Consider the following 17,283-nt stretch of genomic DNA (forward strand, 5'->3'; position numbering starts at 1 on the left):
GAGCAGGCGGATATTAATTATGTAACACCACGAAATATCATTATTTCGATCTTTTGTAAACAGATGCAGCAAATCTGATGTACTCGATTACAAATTGGTATGCCTAAAATTATACATGTACATGTATCTTACACAATAAAAAATACAGAGAACCAGACAGAGTGTAAGAATTAATTCAGTCAACCATGCGACTTAGTTTTACCATTTCTGTTAGAATAACTCAACTGCAATGAAAGTGAAGCTTGATATCTATCTACTCATTCAATAACCATTAGAATAGTATAGATTCCTAAGTTAGTACATGTTTCACACCTCGAACAAAAGATTGTTACGTGTACCAAATAACTTGGTACACCCTTGTCCAAGTTTCATGGTTGGAAAACCATGCCTTTGTAGTTCTAATTATTAGACCAAAAAGTATCAAAGATTGGTAACAGTCAAGGTAGGTTGTTGCGCTTTTTGAATACGGTGTATCAGTTACCAGACTTGGTATGGAGCATTGAATATCAAAACAAAAACACAAAAATTTGGGTGGCTTGGGCGACCAACAGAAACAAGAGGACAGACATGCTCTATTTAAGATACTCTCTCTCTCTCTCTCTCTCTCTCTCTCTCTCTCTCTCTCTCTCTCTCTCTCTCTCTCTCTCTCTCTCAGGTATTTGTTATGCCCCATCACTAACACTTCATGAAAATAGTATAGGATGTGTACTCACCGTCTTGTGTTCGGGCTTCGGTCACAATGTAATATATCCACCAATCTTTCATTTGTAACAATTTAAAAGACACAGGGACATTTTTATATTACTCTATCAGCATATCTGATCCGTATTTGTTGGTCGCCCAAATAGTATGTTCAAGATCATTTTCAGAAACGATATCTAGGAAACGCATGGAAGTATTTTCTATCATGCCCGAAAATGTCCAAAAACAATGGTTTTAATAAGTTCCTAGCTTAAATTCATTTGAAAAGACAGGACAGGCACTCTTGAAACATAGGTGAAGATGTACATGTATTGAATGTGAACGAAAAACCTAATAATACTTGAAACCTACTCACTGCGCGCCCTCACCTGGCTGTTGAATATAAGGAAGTTCCGCAGGAATCGACAGGCTTTGCACCATTTGAGCTGATGTATGGGAGACACGTCAGAGGACCACTTGCTATTCTTAGAGAAAGCATCGATGGTGAGGAAGACGAGAGTCGTCAGTTACAACCCTCAGTACTCAGCTACATCATCGAGATGCGCGAGAAACTGGCAAAGATGGCAGATCTCGTATCAGAGAAGGAACAGGACAGTAAAACGGACCAGAAAAGGTATTACGACCGAAATGCGAGAAATAGGTCATTTGAAGTCGGGGACAAAGTCCTGGTTTTGTTACCGATGAGTACAAAGAAAATATTGGCACAGTGGAAAGGACCTTTTCCTGTATTGGAGAAAGTAAGTCCGGTAGACTACAGAGTACGGTATGACAACGGCGGTACCAAAGTTTACCATGTCAACATGCTAAAACGCTGGTTTGAAAGAGATGAAGAGAATGAGAAGCAAGTTATAGCAGCAGTATGTATTGCAGATCATTTGGAAGAGGATAATGAGTGCATTGAGAATCCCTTGGTGGATCCAAGAGACAATTTCAAAGATGTCAAGATATCCGACACATTGTCTGAGGAACAGAAAACGGAACTCATGGAATGTTTACAAGGATGCAGCGAGGTGTTGACCAATGTTCCTGGCAGAACGTCGATATTGAAACATCGTGTTGTCACCACAAGCGATATTCCAGTTCGCCAAAAACCCTATCAAATTCCACATGCATTACGGAATGAAGTGAAAAGAGAGTTGTCGGCAATGTTAGAAGCGGGTATTGTGGAATCTTCGGTAAGTCCTTATGCATCTCCAGTAGTTATCATTCCTAAGAAAGACAAGACAATTAGGTTCTGCGTAGACTACCGAAAATTAAATCAGGTAACCCAATTTGATCCCGAGCCAAATGCTCAGATTGAAGATATCATTGATAGACTCGGGGAAGCAAAGTATTTGAGTAAGATAGACCTTACGAAGGGTTATTGGCAAATCAGTTTGGACGATGAGGCCAAAGAGAAAAGCGAGTTTGTGACTCCATTTGGTCATTTCCAATTTACGGTTATGCCGTTTGGAATGATGAACTCTGCTGCAACATTCAACAGGTTAGTAAGAACTGTTTTAGCTGACCATACTACATTTTCAGATTCCTTTATCGATGACATCATTATTTTCAGCGAAAGTTGGGAAAGTCATCTAGGGCACATAAAGGCAGTGTTAAGCTCGTTACAGAAAGCAAGTTTGACAGCAAATCCAAAGAAATGCGAGTTTGGTTCACATCAGATGGAGTCTGGTTCTGCAAGAGTTCAAGTACACGGTTGAACACATTGCAGGGAAGGATAACAAGATGGCGGATTTTTTATCCAGACCAATTTAAGTTGGTTTCAATTTTGTTTTCAACTTCATCATAATTTATCTAAAATGATGGACATTTTGTAAATAAATGGGGTCGTATGTTATGAAGTTAATTTTCATTTAGTTAGTTTTTGTGGTGTTGTCTGTAAATAGTTGTTTATGCTTGTAAGGTGTTTCCGTAGTGTGAGTGTTGGTCGATAAGGCTATTTTTAGCATACCGGTTTGGTCAGTCAGAGTAGCGGCTGTTTGTCAAGCGTGCGGCCACGTTTTCATGCTGTCCAGCAGGGGTCTTTTCTTGGCGAATTCCAGAAGCTAGTCTGGGTAATGGGTAGCCAGAGAGATAAACATTTTACTGTGTGGGCATAGGTTTTCTCCAGCCGTGTAGAGGGGATTTAAGAAGCTATCTGGGCCATATCAGGCAGTACTTTCAGCATTTCAGTAGGTGCTCGGCGTGGGAATCAAAACACGTGAGACCGCACTGTACATGGGTGTTCCACGTGGTGGACTTGGCAATTATTTTGTGGGCCTAGTGTTGGCATTGGTTTGAAGTCGGCGTTATACCCAGTATCGTTGTTCAGTGAGAGACCTGTGAGTCCGGGACTGGAAGCGGAGGGGCTGTTCGCGCTGTATGGAGGCCTGGTGGTGCCAAGTGTGACGTGGCGTTAAATTGAATTGTGCTGAGTAGCCAAACTTTCATATTGAGTTTCAGTAAATTAACATTTTATCAAAAAGGAATTTGAGAAATTTGTACAAAACGTAATTTACTACTGTTTAACCTTTTCTGTAGTTAGCGGAATTTGCTACTATTTGAACCATTATGTAATACATTTATTACCAGTTATATTTTCAGCCTGGAATGACATATTTGTTGTATTAACTATTGAATTGTCTTGACAGTTATACGTTATATTGATTGTCAATATTGCCAGGTTTATTTATACCAATTTATATTTTCTTTCTCGGTGAGAGAGTATGGGTGTGTGAATGTGAAAGTGTGATTTCTTTGTTTTTCAAACATCTCTATATTTCTTATCTTATTGTTAAATAAATTTTCCTTTTATTTATTCTACGATTTATCATTTTCTTTATTGCCTACACAAAATCCAAAAGAACTTCATTACAGTAATAAAAAATAGAGACCACAAAGAGTTTTCATTTCTCGTGTGAAACATGTACTATTCTGTTTGTTTGTTTTGTTGTTTTCCGCCACACTCAACAATTTTTCAGTTATCTCGTGGCGCCCAGTTTTTATTGGTGGAAGAGAGAACCCAGATACAATGTATCTGGGAAGAGACCACCGACCTTCCGAAAGTAAACTGGGAAACTTTCTCACTTACCGGTGCGAGCAGGATTCGAAACCGCACCGACCAGAAACATGTACTAGGCGTATGTTGTTAAACTTTACTCTCGCCACTCGATTTGGTCCCTCGCTTTGCTCGGCACCAAATCTCTTGGTACTGGAGAAAACTTTACCAACATATATTGTTAAAAAGGCATTGTTGAGCAAAGTACGGAACAGTACATTTGACACATACATGTACAGTAGTTTCATAAATCTTGTGAAATTCATTCCACTGTGAAGGTACTTAAACTTGATCTATAAACATATACTAGTAAATTACATACCAAATATCGACTTATTGAGCAGAACATATTCTAATATGTCCAGTTTGACCCTTGACCTTGTGACTTCAAAATGAATTGAGGACATCTACATGTTAAAGGGAACAAGTGTACTGTATCAATGTTGATGTTTGTTAAGGTTGATCGATCCGCATGTGATGTCATAAATTTTTGCAAAAATCTCAATAAATTAAACTTTGTGCATGATAGAAATATATCTTTTTGAGGAATTTTATTCACTGGATATAATAAAAAATATGGTAAACTATTTATACTGAAAAAGTTTATATTTTCCATAGATAATCCATTTTTTATGATTTTAAAAATGTTGTCAAGGGCAATAACTCTTATGCTGGAATATCCTCTACTGGATGTCTATTATACATTGGTTTCCCTAATATCCACAATTAATCTATACATATTTATGAATTAGCAGGTTTTTTTTTAAACTGTTGATATTCAAAATGTGTCATTTCAAGAAGTTTTTATCTATTTTTATTATTCTGTTTACCGAAAATGTGTGATTTTCTGATGTTGATGTATACTTCTGTTATTGTATGTCTGCCATCTTTAAAAAGGTGGCAACATATATATTTTCTTTGGTTATTAATTAAATTAAACTATATTGAGTGGAAATTAATAAAGTTTATCGACTTTTAACCATTAATATAATTGATAAGTCACATGAGGATGGATCTACCTTAAGTAAAGAGTTCTCAAAACATTGAGCAGACACTATCTTACTATATGGTGACCATCATCTTCGCTAGTCAAGGGTGAAGCTCAACGATGTTTCTCTTTTCACACTGTGGCAAGCAAAGGTGTGTCACCGTGAGATCCCAAATCCAATACTGAATAGGGGTCATTTTCTCCTTAGGTGGAACCAGTAAACCACGTTTTGTGTCTGTGAAGCAAAGTGTTATTAAAATATTGAGCAGACAGTATCTTACTATGCCCAGTTTGACCATTAACCTTATGGCCTGAAAAAACAATAGGGAACATCTACTTCTTAGTGAGAATTAGTCAGCCAAATTTGATGTATGTCAAGCAAAGATATTAATCGGTCAATATCTTCCTATGTCTATTGTAGATTGACCCTCGACCTTTGATGGTGTAATCTCAAAATCAATAGGGGTCATTTACTCTTTAGGGGGAACCAGCAAAGCAAGTTTGAAGTCTGTCAAGGAAACGTTCTTAAGATGTTAAGCGGAAACACGTGGTATACCGATCGACCAGTATGAACCCCCTTTTTCATGGAGAGGAGGCATAGAATCAAAACATACCCGTTTTATATGCTTGTTCTGTGTAGGAACAGTTACTGCAACGTTTACTGAACTAATAAACGCTTTTATAAGTAACAGTGATGTTTATTGTTTGACTGATCGGAATCAATGATAAAACTGTAATTGTTTGCAATTGATTTTACACCGAGTATACCCCAACATGCGGGATGTAGGCTATGCGGTGATCGTGGTGTAGGCTACCGAAGAGGCAATATAGATGGTCGAGGTTCGTTTTTGCATAACATCTCAATTTATGGATATATTTTGCAGGAAAGCACATGGTTACGGAAGACAGAATTAATTCAGGTACATGTATATAACCACTGTACACTTTCTAGTTTTATCAAATACATCAACACAATTTCGACGATCGGGGCAGGGTTGGCACTACCGCGTGTCTATGAACAAATATCATGACCACGCTTGGTACAGTGTATTATCGTCACTTTTATATCACCAATAATTACGTGTTTATCTGTACAAGTTTTCTGGGAGTATGCTCGGTGTTTTACACTAATGAGGATACTGAAAACTGATCAACCTTGTAAATCCTATAGAGAAAGAAATTGAGAGCAGAGCAAACACGAACCTCTGGGAACACCATAAATGGAGTAGACATCTCATGTTGAGAGTCAACGCTGCGAGATCTAGACTAAAGAGTGCAAAAATGCTCAGATATTCGTCTAGATTTTTTGTCTTTTGTCACAATCGCAGATATTACGCATTACAATGCCAGAGATCTCGCAAAGTCACATTTCAAAATTAAGGATTATCTCCCTCATGCATAGCTCTGATCCTTAGACGAATTTTACTTCAGTCTTTGGCACTCTGTTTTTCATTTTAGTTCTTACAAGTTTATTGTTATTTCGGATTTCCAATATTTCGGCTTGAGCATCACTGAAGAGACATTATTTGTCGAAATGCGCATCTGGTGCATTAAAGTTGATACCCTACAAGTTTTACATCTCCTTCATCTCACATTACGAACTTACGTGCATTATCTGAATATTTCATCTTCGTCTTGTGCTCCCCTACATAATACAGTGAGCTCATGTGAATCATTAGGCCTACATATAGATGTGACGGTCGTAATACAACTGAAGTAGTGGTGGATCAACCTTGGAGTAGAAGGTTGAGTTTAGCACACACGTACATGACAGTTAAAATCATCTTGTTACTGTGACAGAGAAATCTATCATTGTACATATATCTATGAAAACATATGACATCAAATGATCGTGATGAACATGATTAATTCTAAGTTCAAATTATCATAATGTAAAACTTATACGGAACCAATTTTGATGCATAACAATTACCAAAACCCCTAGGTAGAAAATAAATATATTTACCTATTTGTAAGCACTTTCAGTTGTAAAATACTAAACGATCGGCTGTATATTTCTGAGCCGTAGTAGAATAGAAATAAAGATCTTGTTATCGTGTATGTTGCAGAATAACCTAGCTCCTTGGTTTCGAAATGTTGTATGAAATATAAAAGCCTCGACTATCGGCTCGGCTTTTATATTTCAAAACCACATTTCTCGACCTCTGATGTTCTCCTGCTACATACGCGAAAACGCGATCATTATTTCTTAATTATAATGTTGGGCGCTTGGCGGAGAAACACGCCTTGGGTTTCGAAAATCAATCATGAGACCTCCTGGTTCCGAAGCGGGTGTCAAATTGACTACATATAGCTCAAACGTGGTTAGAAGGAAAACTCCAGCCTTACACTATTTTTGTTTTCCATATGGTAATCTTGATTGGTTTCTGCTATGAAAAACTCAAGGTAAGGAAAAGCATGAATTTCATGATGGGTTACTTTTTTGAAGCAGTAAAACCTGACAAGGCAATTTTAAAACATGCATGCACATTTGTGGTTGACGTTTAAGATTAATGAATAAAGAATATGATTGTATTTTTAAAAAAAATTGAAACCTAGCTGGCAAGTACATACATCTTTCATGATGTATCACTCTGTTGACATTGGCGGGTGATTTATTTTTCCAGGACAATATAGTCTCTCTGGTACACGGTAATTATATTCCTTTTGATGAGATGCGTTTTTCTTTTGTCTGATACAAGGCTAACGGAATCATTCATTACAAAGAGTGTGGGATAGTGTGAAATATCCCCCCCCCCAAAAAACCCCAAGATTCTCTGTTTAGGATGAGGCTTTACCGAGTCCTAGACTATGGCTCCTTAGGTGGAATTTCACTAACCCACAGGAGTTTATAATTATTATTTTTTCTTACATTTTTTCCACTGTTAATGCATTGATTCGGGAGATTTGAGTAAATTCCAAATTTTCAAAATCCTCATTTGAAACTTATTACTAGACAGTCAGAAAGAGCAGACCAGAAAATGGTTTAAGCTTAAAAACCCAAGGCTGACCGCCAGAAAGCTATATCAAATGAAAATTAATTATTTCTTCATTACGTTCAATAAATCATTAAAAAATGTCATAAATATACATACCAAAGGTACATATACTAAAATATGCTTATCATCTAAAAACATCAGAAATAACTCCAGGTAATCATCAATGAATAGAAATTTTCCAAGTCTAAGGGCAATAGCTTTGGTGAAGATAGGGGAATCGACATGCAAGTTGATCTGTAAGTCATCAGTACACAGAGACTCACACAATATGATATCATAATCCATACGTACAACAAAACGTTCTAAAAAGTATTCATCAATGGGGACATGGGGCCATTTCATGGCGGGGACAGAGAAACTCGACATCAGCAAGAGATAAAAGTAACTAAAATCCATATCGCATCGGCAGATGTCTGTTGTGACTTAATTAAGGTAGCTCACTACATGATATGACACTATGTCATAAGATGGCTATTCATTGAAATTATTTGTATTGACAGTTTTGTTTTGTATATTGATGTACCTCAGTGGATAAGGTATCGAGTTACTGAATAACAGATCCTGAGTTCAAATCCTCCAGCGTCTTTTGTGTTATTTATTAAAATAATTTGTTTGCAAATCCACCGTTTTTAACGTCACATTCGAGGAGTCGTCACTGTGGAGCATGAGATTTGAGACCTCATGCGACAAATTACAAATTGGTAAAATTTCGTGTAAATTACAAGTGAAATGTAAGTAAAAGTGCGATATAATCATCAACAATCATGGTATCCCGACAATCATGGTATCGGGAGATACAACTCTCTATCAAACAAATCAAGTAGGCAGGGAGATGAAATGACCGAGAAAAATGGGTTTAAATCATCAATTTCAACTTTGTAGACCTACTCGTGAAACGCAAACAAAGTACTTGAGGTAAGTACGGGTTTATGAAATTCGGTGACAAATATGAATGATCAACATATATCTACCACACTCTATGCAATATGATGTTTGCAAAAATATAGTGTAGTTTATGAGAAAATTGATCTCATACTTGGTGATACTGCGTTTTCTCTGCTTCGGAGCTGAGCCCTGGTGCTCCACAATGACGACTCCTCGAATGTGACGTTGTATACGGTGAAATCATACATGCCTTTTTTCCCTCTAAAATTGCAGGGAGAGGGGTTGACATATGTACTTATTACATTTCACCATATCTGTCATGATTAAATCATATCCTGCTGATTTCATAACCTCTTTCAAGGTAAATCTAATTCATGAAAGGTGAAGATACCGAACTGTGATCAATCTCATAACTGCTACAAGCAATACAAAATAGATAGTTGGGCAAACACGGATCCCTGGATACACCAGAGGTGGGATCAGGGCCCTTATTCACAAAACATCTTACGACAAAGGTGGAAAAAATTATTCTGTCTGATAATCAAATACCGATCACAAGGTCATACGTATGTATTTAACTCTAATAAACCATGGATGTACTTTTCATATTAATTAAGAAAATCTATAAGAAATGAAAAATAAAACAATTACACTATTCGTAAATTTTAATCTTAGTCGTAAGATATTTTGTGAATAAGGGCCCAGGTGCCTAGGAGGAGTAAGCATCCCCTGTCGACCGGTCACACCCGCCGTGAGCCCTATATCCTGTTCAGGTAAACGGAGTTATTCGCAGTCAAAATCGGTGTGCCAAGAACGGCCTAACAATCGGTATGAAACACGTCAGACAGCATTTGACTCAATGATAGGTTGTATTGACGAACTAGATCGTTATAACGACCGTAGAATTTGCGAAATCCTGACTTCAATCGAGACTGTTGAAACCCCTGCACCATCAACTTGTTTGTCAGTAGCTTACCTCGATTTAAAAACTGACTATACGCAGAACAAGCACTTGCATATCGAATCAGTTGTGATATATAAACACCATATGCGGGTGATAATGGAATATTGCTAAATAAATATGGGAAGTTGACGATGGAGAATCTGAAGTCATCCCGTTTTAAGGTAGCTCCATCCTCATGTGACTTATCAATATTAATGGTTAAAAGTGGAAACACTCTATTAATTTCCACTCAATATAGTTTAATTTAATGAATAACCAAAGAAAATGTATATGTTGCCACCCTTTTAAAGATGTCAGACATACAAAAATAGAAGTATACATCATCATCAGAAAATCACACATTTTCGGTAAACAGAATAATAAAAATCGATAAAAACTTCTTGAAATGACAAAATTTAAATATCATCAGTTTAAAAAAAAAAATGCTAATTCATAAATATGAATTATATAACCCTGAAAAGTTCTCAAGATGTTATATAACTGGGAGAGATAATTGTTTTAAGGTAATTTGAATAAGAGCCACCGTGTGCCGTTCGTTAGTCTCATCGTTTTAATTCTCAGCGAAGTATGAAGATTCGAATTTTTCTCTTTTCTTTTGTCTTCGTAGAACTGGGTCATAGGCGATTTGCTTTCGCTGGCGTACTGTATCCTAAAGACAATATATCTAAGTCTTCGGAATTTGACGATCTGCAAAGTTCCGAAAATGAGAGTGGTAGTAAAGGTGAAATATCCGAGAATGTGAAAGGTAAGTTAGAATTAGCTCTGGTCCGGGAAGTCTTTCACGTGTTTTATTATATACAGGTGAAATAAATCAGCTTAAGGAGGAATAGCACGCCAGAGAAATCTGATAGGGATGAAAGTGGAGGATATGTATAGCAATATTGTGAAACTGAAAAAAGTTCCAAATTTACACTGTTATTAAATAAATGCAGTTTTAGTAGAGAGTAATCGGGGGGGGGGGGGGGGGGGCGCTTGTTAGACTGGAACACACGAACTATAGATCAGCCATCGACACGTTAACCTACTACGCTACCCAGCGAGACGATTATATATAAGGAAATCAGCCAATATGACGATGTATCATTCATCCTTAAACTTTATTCTTAACACGGTTATTCACTTGATGAACCAAAAGCAGTTTTTCTCTCACAATCATGGCTTATTGAAATGAAGTGTATGACTTTACTACTTTAACTTTTATTTTACAATAGCTCAAAATACTGCAAATTTATTCCACCAAATATGTTATTGTATGTTTATTCTAGATTCTGGAACCACGATTAAAACTGTACCTGATCAATACGAGGACGATGGTAAGCATTAGTCACTCTACAAATATTTAAAAGTTTGATGATATATAAGATAAGGACTAAGATGGTGGAGAAATAAGGCACGAAAAATGCAGGGCTATTGGAGGACAAATCATAGAGAGTGAGAACTCTTAAAGTCAAACTGGCTTGTTTTATTATACATTCCCTAGTCAGGCTCCGAGGTCATAACACTCAGCTAGCTCACTTTTGTGAAACTAAGACTGAATAAGTTAAGGTTAGAAAGTGGGTTTTTTTTAAATCTCAATAGTGAGCTCGTCTGTTTTATGGCTCCGGAGGCTGCTCCTCAACCACTGCAACATATCAGTATCATACATTATGCCTTCATGGATATGTTTGTCTAAATTTCAATGACAGGAAAATATCAGTCAATTGACTAAGATGCTGTAGCTATTGATGAGTGAAAATCATCCTTAGAAACGTTCATATTTCAAGGATATGAAATTATTTTTAAGATGCTAAATGAAAGGTGAAGATAAGGAACAGTGATCAATCTCACAACTCCTATAAGCAATAGAAAATAGAGAGTTGCGTAAACACGGACCCCTGGACACACCAGGGGTGGGATCAGGTGCCTAGGAGGAGTAAGCATCCCCTGTCGACCGGTCATACACGTCGTGAGCCCTATGTATTCTGTTAAATGCGTTGAAAATTTCATTTAAAGTATATGATTGTAGACGTATAAACATGCAGTTATTCTCTCTCTCTCTCTCTCTCTCTCTCTCTCTCTCTCTCTCTCTCTCTCTCTGCATTGTATACTAGTAATGGGCAGAGGTTAACCACTGGAATTCTGATATCATATTTTTACATTTATGGTAAGTATAATGAATAATATAACATTATTCATTATACTTATATAAATAAAAGGTAACAAATAAACCAGAGAAAATATTTCTAAACAGTTTCAACAACGCCGCGAAGTAGGTAGCGGAGTTAGTGGAATGCATAGGCCTAAATCCATACGCGAGCAGACCACACTAGAAACAGATTAAAACGTGTCTTCATAGTTGCAAATGACAAGTAATGAATTTCAATAGAAATAAAACAGAAAACACATTTATAATGTGAATAATAGACAAAAATACATGTACACGCACATAAGTGTTTGCCTCTACATGTAAATGCACCATCCTCCGTACATGTAACTGGGTAACTAGCGAAAAAGGCACAGGAGTTATCATATAATTTACATATATATACACCTTTCACATTTTTTGCTCAGGTGAGCATGTGGACCGTGGGTCTCTTAAGCTAGTATTGCATATATGTTACATTCATTTCCAGTATGATGAAGCATAAATGCTGCTAAAAGAAGTTTTTGAAAGAGGGTGTTTCAGAATTTCAGCCGCTAATTGGCTCCCAAGATGAAAATGTCTACAGGACACCTTCACTCATATTCGAAAATACGATTCAACTATAGATACTCTTCTGGGAAAGTGGATTTTGTAGAAAAACTTTTTTCGGCCTCCATTGGTCCCCAGGATGAAATACCAAACCTTGCTGCGAATCTGTAGGACACCAACAATTATATTCCAAAATATGTTTTGGCTACTGTGTAAATTGTAAGAGTTGTATGAAAATGGTTTTGTAGAAAAACGTCTTTTTTCGGCTCCCATTTTAGGAGAGTTTTTAGGAAGAAGATAGTGTAAAAGACGGATTGACCGGGATACATGTAACAACAATATAGTCGAAATATCTTTAGAAAGTGTGGGTATAATCATTAGAAGAAAATCCCCTACACGGGAGGGTGGAAAGAATATATACAAAGTTAAAAGTTATGGCATATACATACAACAGCCAACCGGCTAATTTCACAATAATGTACAATTTACATATAATCGATGACAAGGTAACCAATGAAAATACGGGATTTTGAAAATAATATCATTATATTTGACTTGTATTCTGATGCTTCTTTTCATTCATGAATGTGTATTGCTGTAAATTTGTCTTTGCAGTCGGTGATCTCCATTGTGCATACTGCTATCAGATCCCCAATGAAGAAGCCCGTCTTTACTGCATAAAAAAGTATTGTGAAGCAGATGGGTGAGAACTTTGAGCAAAGTGAAGAAGAACTTTAGTATGCAACGCTGTTTGAATGTGAAGATGGGATTTATTTGCTATGTTGATTTGTATGAAATAATAAAATTATCGGAAGGAAATGGACATATTCAGCCATTTTAACGCGAGCAAGAAATCTGTCTTACATGTATTTTTTAATTACAAATTCTTACAAGGAAATCAACTAAAATTTGCATAAGAAAAGGATAATTTAATTAATCATGACTTGTGGGAAATCGTTTGTAATTAATCCACTCGTCTGTCGACATGGCTATTTTCAACTCAAGGAACAGTTACCTGTCACTCATACTAATGAATATGTATTTAAGAGAGAAATATGAAAGCTGATCCATGTCGCGGTTTGTGTAAATAATCATTTTTTGCACAATTTTATTAATAATCATGTCATTCCTGCACACAGATGAAACAGAAACAAAACATAGACATTATCCTTTCCTTTTGTCCTTAAAGGTGTTACAGTTTTAAACACACTCTGGCATTTTCGTCCTCACCAACTTATAAAATATCAAGAAAACCGGAGGTGTCATTTGATAGAACATCATCTACAGATGCATTAATCACTTTGGCAGAGTGACCCTGACAGTTGAGACAAACACATATAAAAAAAAAAATAAAGAGAAAAAAAACCAAAAATCGTACAGGAAATCATTTGAAAACATTGCTTTTCTTGAAAAGTTGGTTGATGGAAAATTACAAAGAGGTGTAATGGTTCAGGAACAGTGTTTGTGTTGTAAAGATGTAAACTGTCTAAAGTTGATTGCCCCCTTACTATTTTGATAGCATTAGTGAGTGGGATGAATGGAAGCTTGAAGTTTTGAACATTGACTCCAGGTACTGAAGGACGAGTACTTGTCCCCGCCCCCTCCCATCCCACCACGATTTAGGATTTTGAAGTTTTGGGAAAAAAATAACATGCAGTGGTTTTTAAAATTAATTTGTGGTGTGTCAATAATTTTAGTCGAGTATCACTTCGGGCTGCCCACCCCAAACACACACGCATGGCGACACATTTTGAAAAAAAAAAAACGATGTTACATGCCTGATAAATCACATAATGAAGATATCATTTTTATTCCTCCATAGCATTAATTTTATATCTGTAATATGACACGAAGTTTGGAGTCCAGGATTCTTACCACCTACTTTGATTTCTCAAATTCATTTTCACATCTAAAATATCTTATAACAATCAAAGTCTATATTCAGTCAAAATGTCTTTATGCCAAAGCTATTTATGTTGCCTTCAATGAAGCTAGTTTTATTTTTTGGTGTTTTTTGTTTTTTTGTTTTTTTGCCAAACAACAGAAAACCAGTTTATTTCCATAATTGTCATTTATTTGAAATGACAAAATTCAAACATTGTATAGAAATACTGGGCGGTCAATCCGAACATATATTGTATAAAACAAACAATCTAGGCCACATAACTGGACAGATCACATACATCATATATATGTTGCCTCCCTGTATAAAAATGATAAAACAAAGGCAAACAGGTGGTCAAAAACATGTCACTAACAAGGTGTTATACTAGTGTGCTAACAAGGTATAAAACCTTGTAGGCCACCCAAATTGAAGACAAATACTACACTAATCAGATTACACTAAGTTAAAGCACCATTTGTACTAGACACATAAAAATATGCAAAATAAACAAATTAAAAGTCGGGAAAAAGAAGGAAAAGTAAACAAGTAATGAAGGGGAACATCCCAGCCCTGAGACACGGATGCAATGACCTACATTTTGTATAATGCTATGCGAGTTATTACCCCCTGATTACAGAGGGCGCGCAGCAAATCGCTGTACTCAGTTGGCGGTGTCATGTTAGGAATAAATAGAAGATTTACAATTTTTTGATTGCAATCAAGTGCCAGTTAAGGAAGTTTTCTAAGAATTAAGTGTAATGACTTAAAAATGATATAATTGAACCAATTATTTTACTAATTACATTTATATGTGTCCCTTGTGAGGTTTTCTAGCAAGCAATGTATGGTCATGATATAATAAAATATGTAAATATTACCCTAGTCCTCAATTTCTTTAGATCAGAATCATGATGTCCTTAGTATATCAACAATTCTTCATTATTAATTTTTATCAATATTTTCGACAACCAATACACACACTCACAACCCATCCCTCCAAACGCATACATGTACATTATCAATTTATCGTTTCACACTGAACAAAACTACTTGTTGCTAAATGTACACTAGGTGCCAATAAATATCTTGAATTGGTATCTCTAGTGTAATATCTTAGTTAAAATATTTTTTTCGCGTGTTTCAATCTTTAGAATTAGATTTTGTGTACTTCAACTTACACCTTTTCTTGCACTTATATTACTCAAATGAGCACAAAAACAATCAGCAACAATGGGTCTGCCTCCTCTTATTATTACATTATTTTTACGTGCAGATATAGATTTATAGTCGAATACCCCCCCCCCCTCTTTAAAAAAACCCAGCATTGTCGTGAATGGTAGTGGAAATGTAAAATTTAAACAATGAATGGAACTGAAAGATCAACCCTTGCTGCCTTCCTTCTTGAGGTTTGGATTATCATTATTATTATTTTTTTAATTTACTTGTCAAGAAATTTTAGGCATTATTGATGAAGTCAACTTCTCTCTCCCCCACCCCCACCCCCTATAAACGATGCCACGTGGCTGATTGTATCACATGCTTTCATTGTGCTTTTAATTCTAGGTGTCTGTTGTTTTTAAAACAGATTGCTATTGAAATCCTCGGTATTAATTGCATAATTTGAACAGAAATAAACGTCAAATACATCTATAACAACCCCAACTCTACAATTTGACGAAGTGCATACTTTAAAAACTTTTCTCCATGAAATCGAAGAAATTAAACCTTGTTTTTGTCATAGATATATTAGAACCTGTTAAAACTTGGTATACTATAGAATTTGGTAACGTAAGCTTTACTATACACTATTTGTTAATACTATTTTTGTGAAGCTTAGGACTGCAATCGTAAGCGCGCCCCCCAACTTCCGGTGTAAGGAGAGTAACTGCAAAAATGTAGGCCATTGTAAATCATAACCAAAACTGTATCCTACACCAATTCGTAGCAAATCTGTGTCAAGAAACAATGTATAAATACATAGTATGTGTATTATATTTCTAAACATAATAGATTTTAGCATAATTTTGTATACAGATATAATTATCTTATATAATTAATAGTAAACTACAATATAAAGAACTGTGATAGCCCAGCATCAATAATGTCTTCTCAAACATGTGAAAATCAGTATATCAAAAACATACAAAAATTTTAAATTGTCACACAAACATACCGTATCAAACTCCTACAATCAAAGGTCGCGTGGTCTTGTGGCTATTGGGCGCTAGCTCTGTAACCCGGAGATCCCAGATTCCGGCGCAGCGTCAAAAACAAGAAGCTAAAATAGGAATTAGGGGCTGTTCCGTTGCTAAACGCCCGGCACGACAAGTCAAAGTGACAGGTCTTTCGGATCACGGTAGGCCATACCACGATGAATAACCCTCACAGCTTCAGCTTTGAAAACCATTCATGTTCATGACTTAAGAATAAAGGCAAATTGATTGCTTGTAATTAATTTAAGATTTATCTGGCACAGATGTTTAAAAACTACTGCTTTATAAAAAAAAAATATGAATGCAAACATATACTGAAAATTTTATTTGTTTATAAAGATTATTTCAAAACTTAGTGGGATTCGAAATTTAGACTTAAGTCAATTCTCAGTTCATGGTCTTTCGTCTTTAGACAAGGCCAAGTTCTTATTTGGTTGAATAATTTTGGACAGACCGACTCCAAAATTTCAAATAATCTATTGTTTCCACTCATCTTAGATATACATGTACATGGACGTTTTGAATTGAAATTCAGGATATAGAATGGACACGCCTTTAGAATGTACAGGACGAGTTTGTATTTGATTCATGTAAAAAGAAAAGTGGTACAGTTACATGCATGTCCCCTCGGATTCTGAAAATGTTCAAACATTTGAGTTTCCGCTCATTGTCTCAGTCATACACGGATATTTTAAATTGAATTTGGGGATATAGGTACATCATCAGACTCCGCAGGTCAAGTACGTACAAATGTAATAAAGGTTTAGTCGGATAACTTTTTGTAGAGTCATAACCGGGTCACAATAAAGGTTTAGTCAGATGACTTTTTGTAGAGTCATAGCCGGGTCGCTCCGATGCATTTAGTTCTATAGTGCATGTTTGTGACCAAAGATAACATGATCGTACCAACCGGAACTTGATGACCCAGAATTGGTGATT

At 36.1% G+C, this 17,283-nt stretch overlaps 2 protein-coding genes across 2 annotated transcripts; both read left to right on the forward strand.

Annotated features, from left to right (window-relative positions):
• Positions 1-1,421: 1,421 nt before the first annotated feature.
• On the forward strand, positions 1,422-2,402 carry LOC125679896 (uncharacterized). Its single transcript, XM_048919349.2, has 2 exons — positions 1,422-1,877; positions 2,313-2,402. The coding sequence occupies exons 1-2, from the start codon at positions 1,503-1,505 to the stop codon at positions 2,400-2,402; spliced, it is 465 nt and encodes a 154-aa protein (XP_048775306.2). The 5' UTR covers positions 1,422-1,502.
• Positions 2,403-10,065: 7,663 nt separating this feature from the next.
• On the forward strand, positions 10,066-13,100 carry LOC125681546 (uncharacterized). Its single transcript, XM_048921692.2, has 3 exons — positions 10,066-10,320; positions 10,841-10,888; positions 12,862-13,100. The coding sequence occupies exons 1-3, from the start codon at positions 10,143-10,145 to the stop codon at positions 12,951-12,953; spliced, it is 318 nt and encodes a 105-aa protein (XP_048777649.2). The 5' UTR covers positions 10,066-10,142; the 3' UTR covers positions 12,954-13,100.
• The last annotated feature ends 4,183 nt before the right edge of the window (positions 13,101-17,283 follow it).

Source organism: Ostrea edulis, chromosome 2 (genome assembly GCF_947568905.1).
Source record: "Ostrea edulis chromosome 2, xbOstEdul1.1, whole genome shotgun sequence".
NCBI classification, from domain to species: domain Eukaryota; kingdom Metazoa; phylum Mollusca; class Bivalvia; order Ostreida; family Ostreidae; genus Ostrea; species Ostrea edulis.

Coding starts and splice junctions, on each gene's coding strand:
- LOC125679896 (XM_048919349.2), top strand. CDS start 1,503: ATGCTAAAACGCTGGTTTGAAAGAGATGAAGAGAATGAGAAGCAAGTT. Junction 1,878..2,312: donor CGGGTATTGTGGAATCTTCG/GTAAGTCCTTAT, acceptor AGCTCGTTACAG/AAAGCAAGTTTGACAGCAAA.
- LOC125681546 (XM_048921692.2), top strand. CDS start 10,143: ATGAAGATTCGAATTTTTCTCTTTTCTTTTGTCTTCGTAGAACTGGGT. Junction 10,321..10,840: donor AATATCCGAGAATGTGAAAG/GTAAGTTAGAAT, acceptor TGTTTATTCTAG/ATTCTGGAACCACGATTAAA. Junction 10,889..12,861: donor TGATCAATACGAGGACGATG/GTAAGCATTAGT, acceptor TTGTCTTTGCAG/TCGGTGATCTCCATTGTGCA.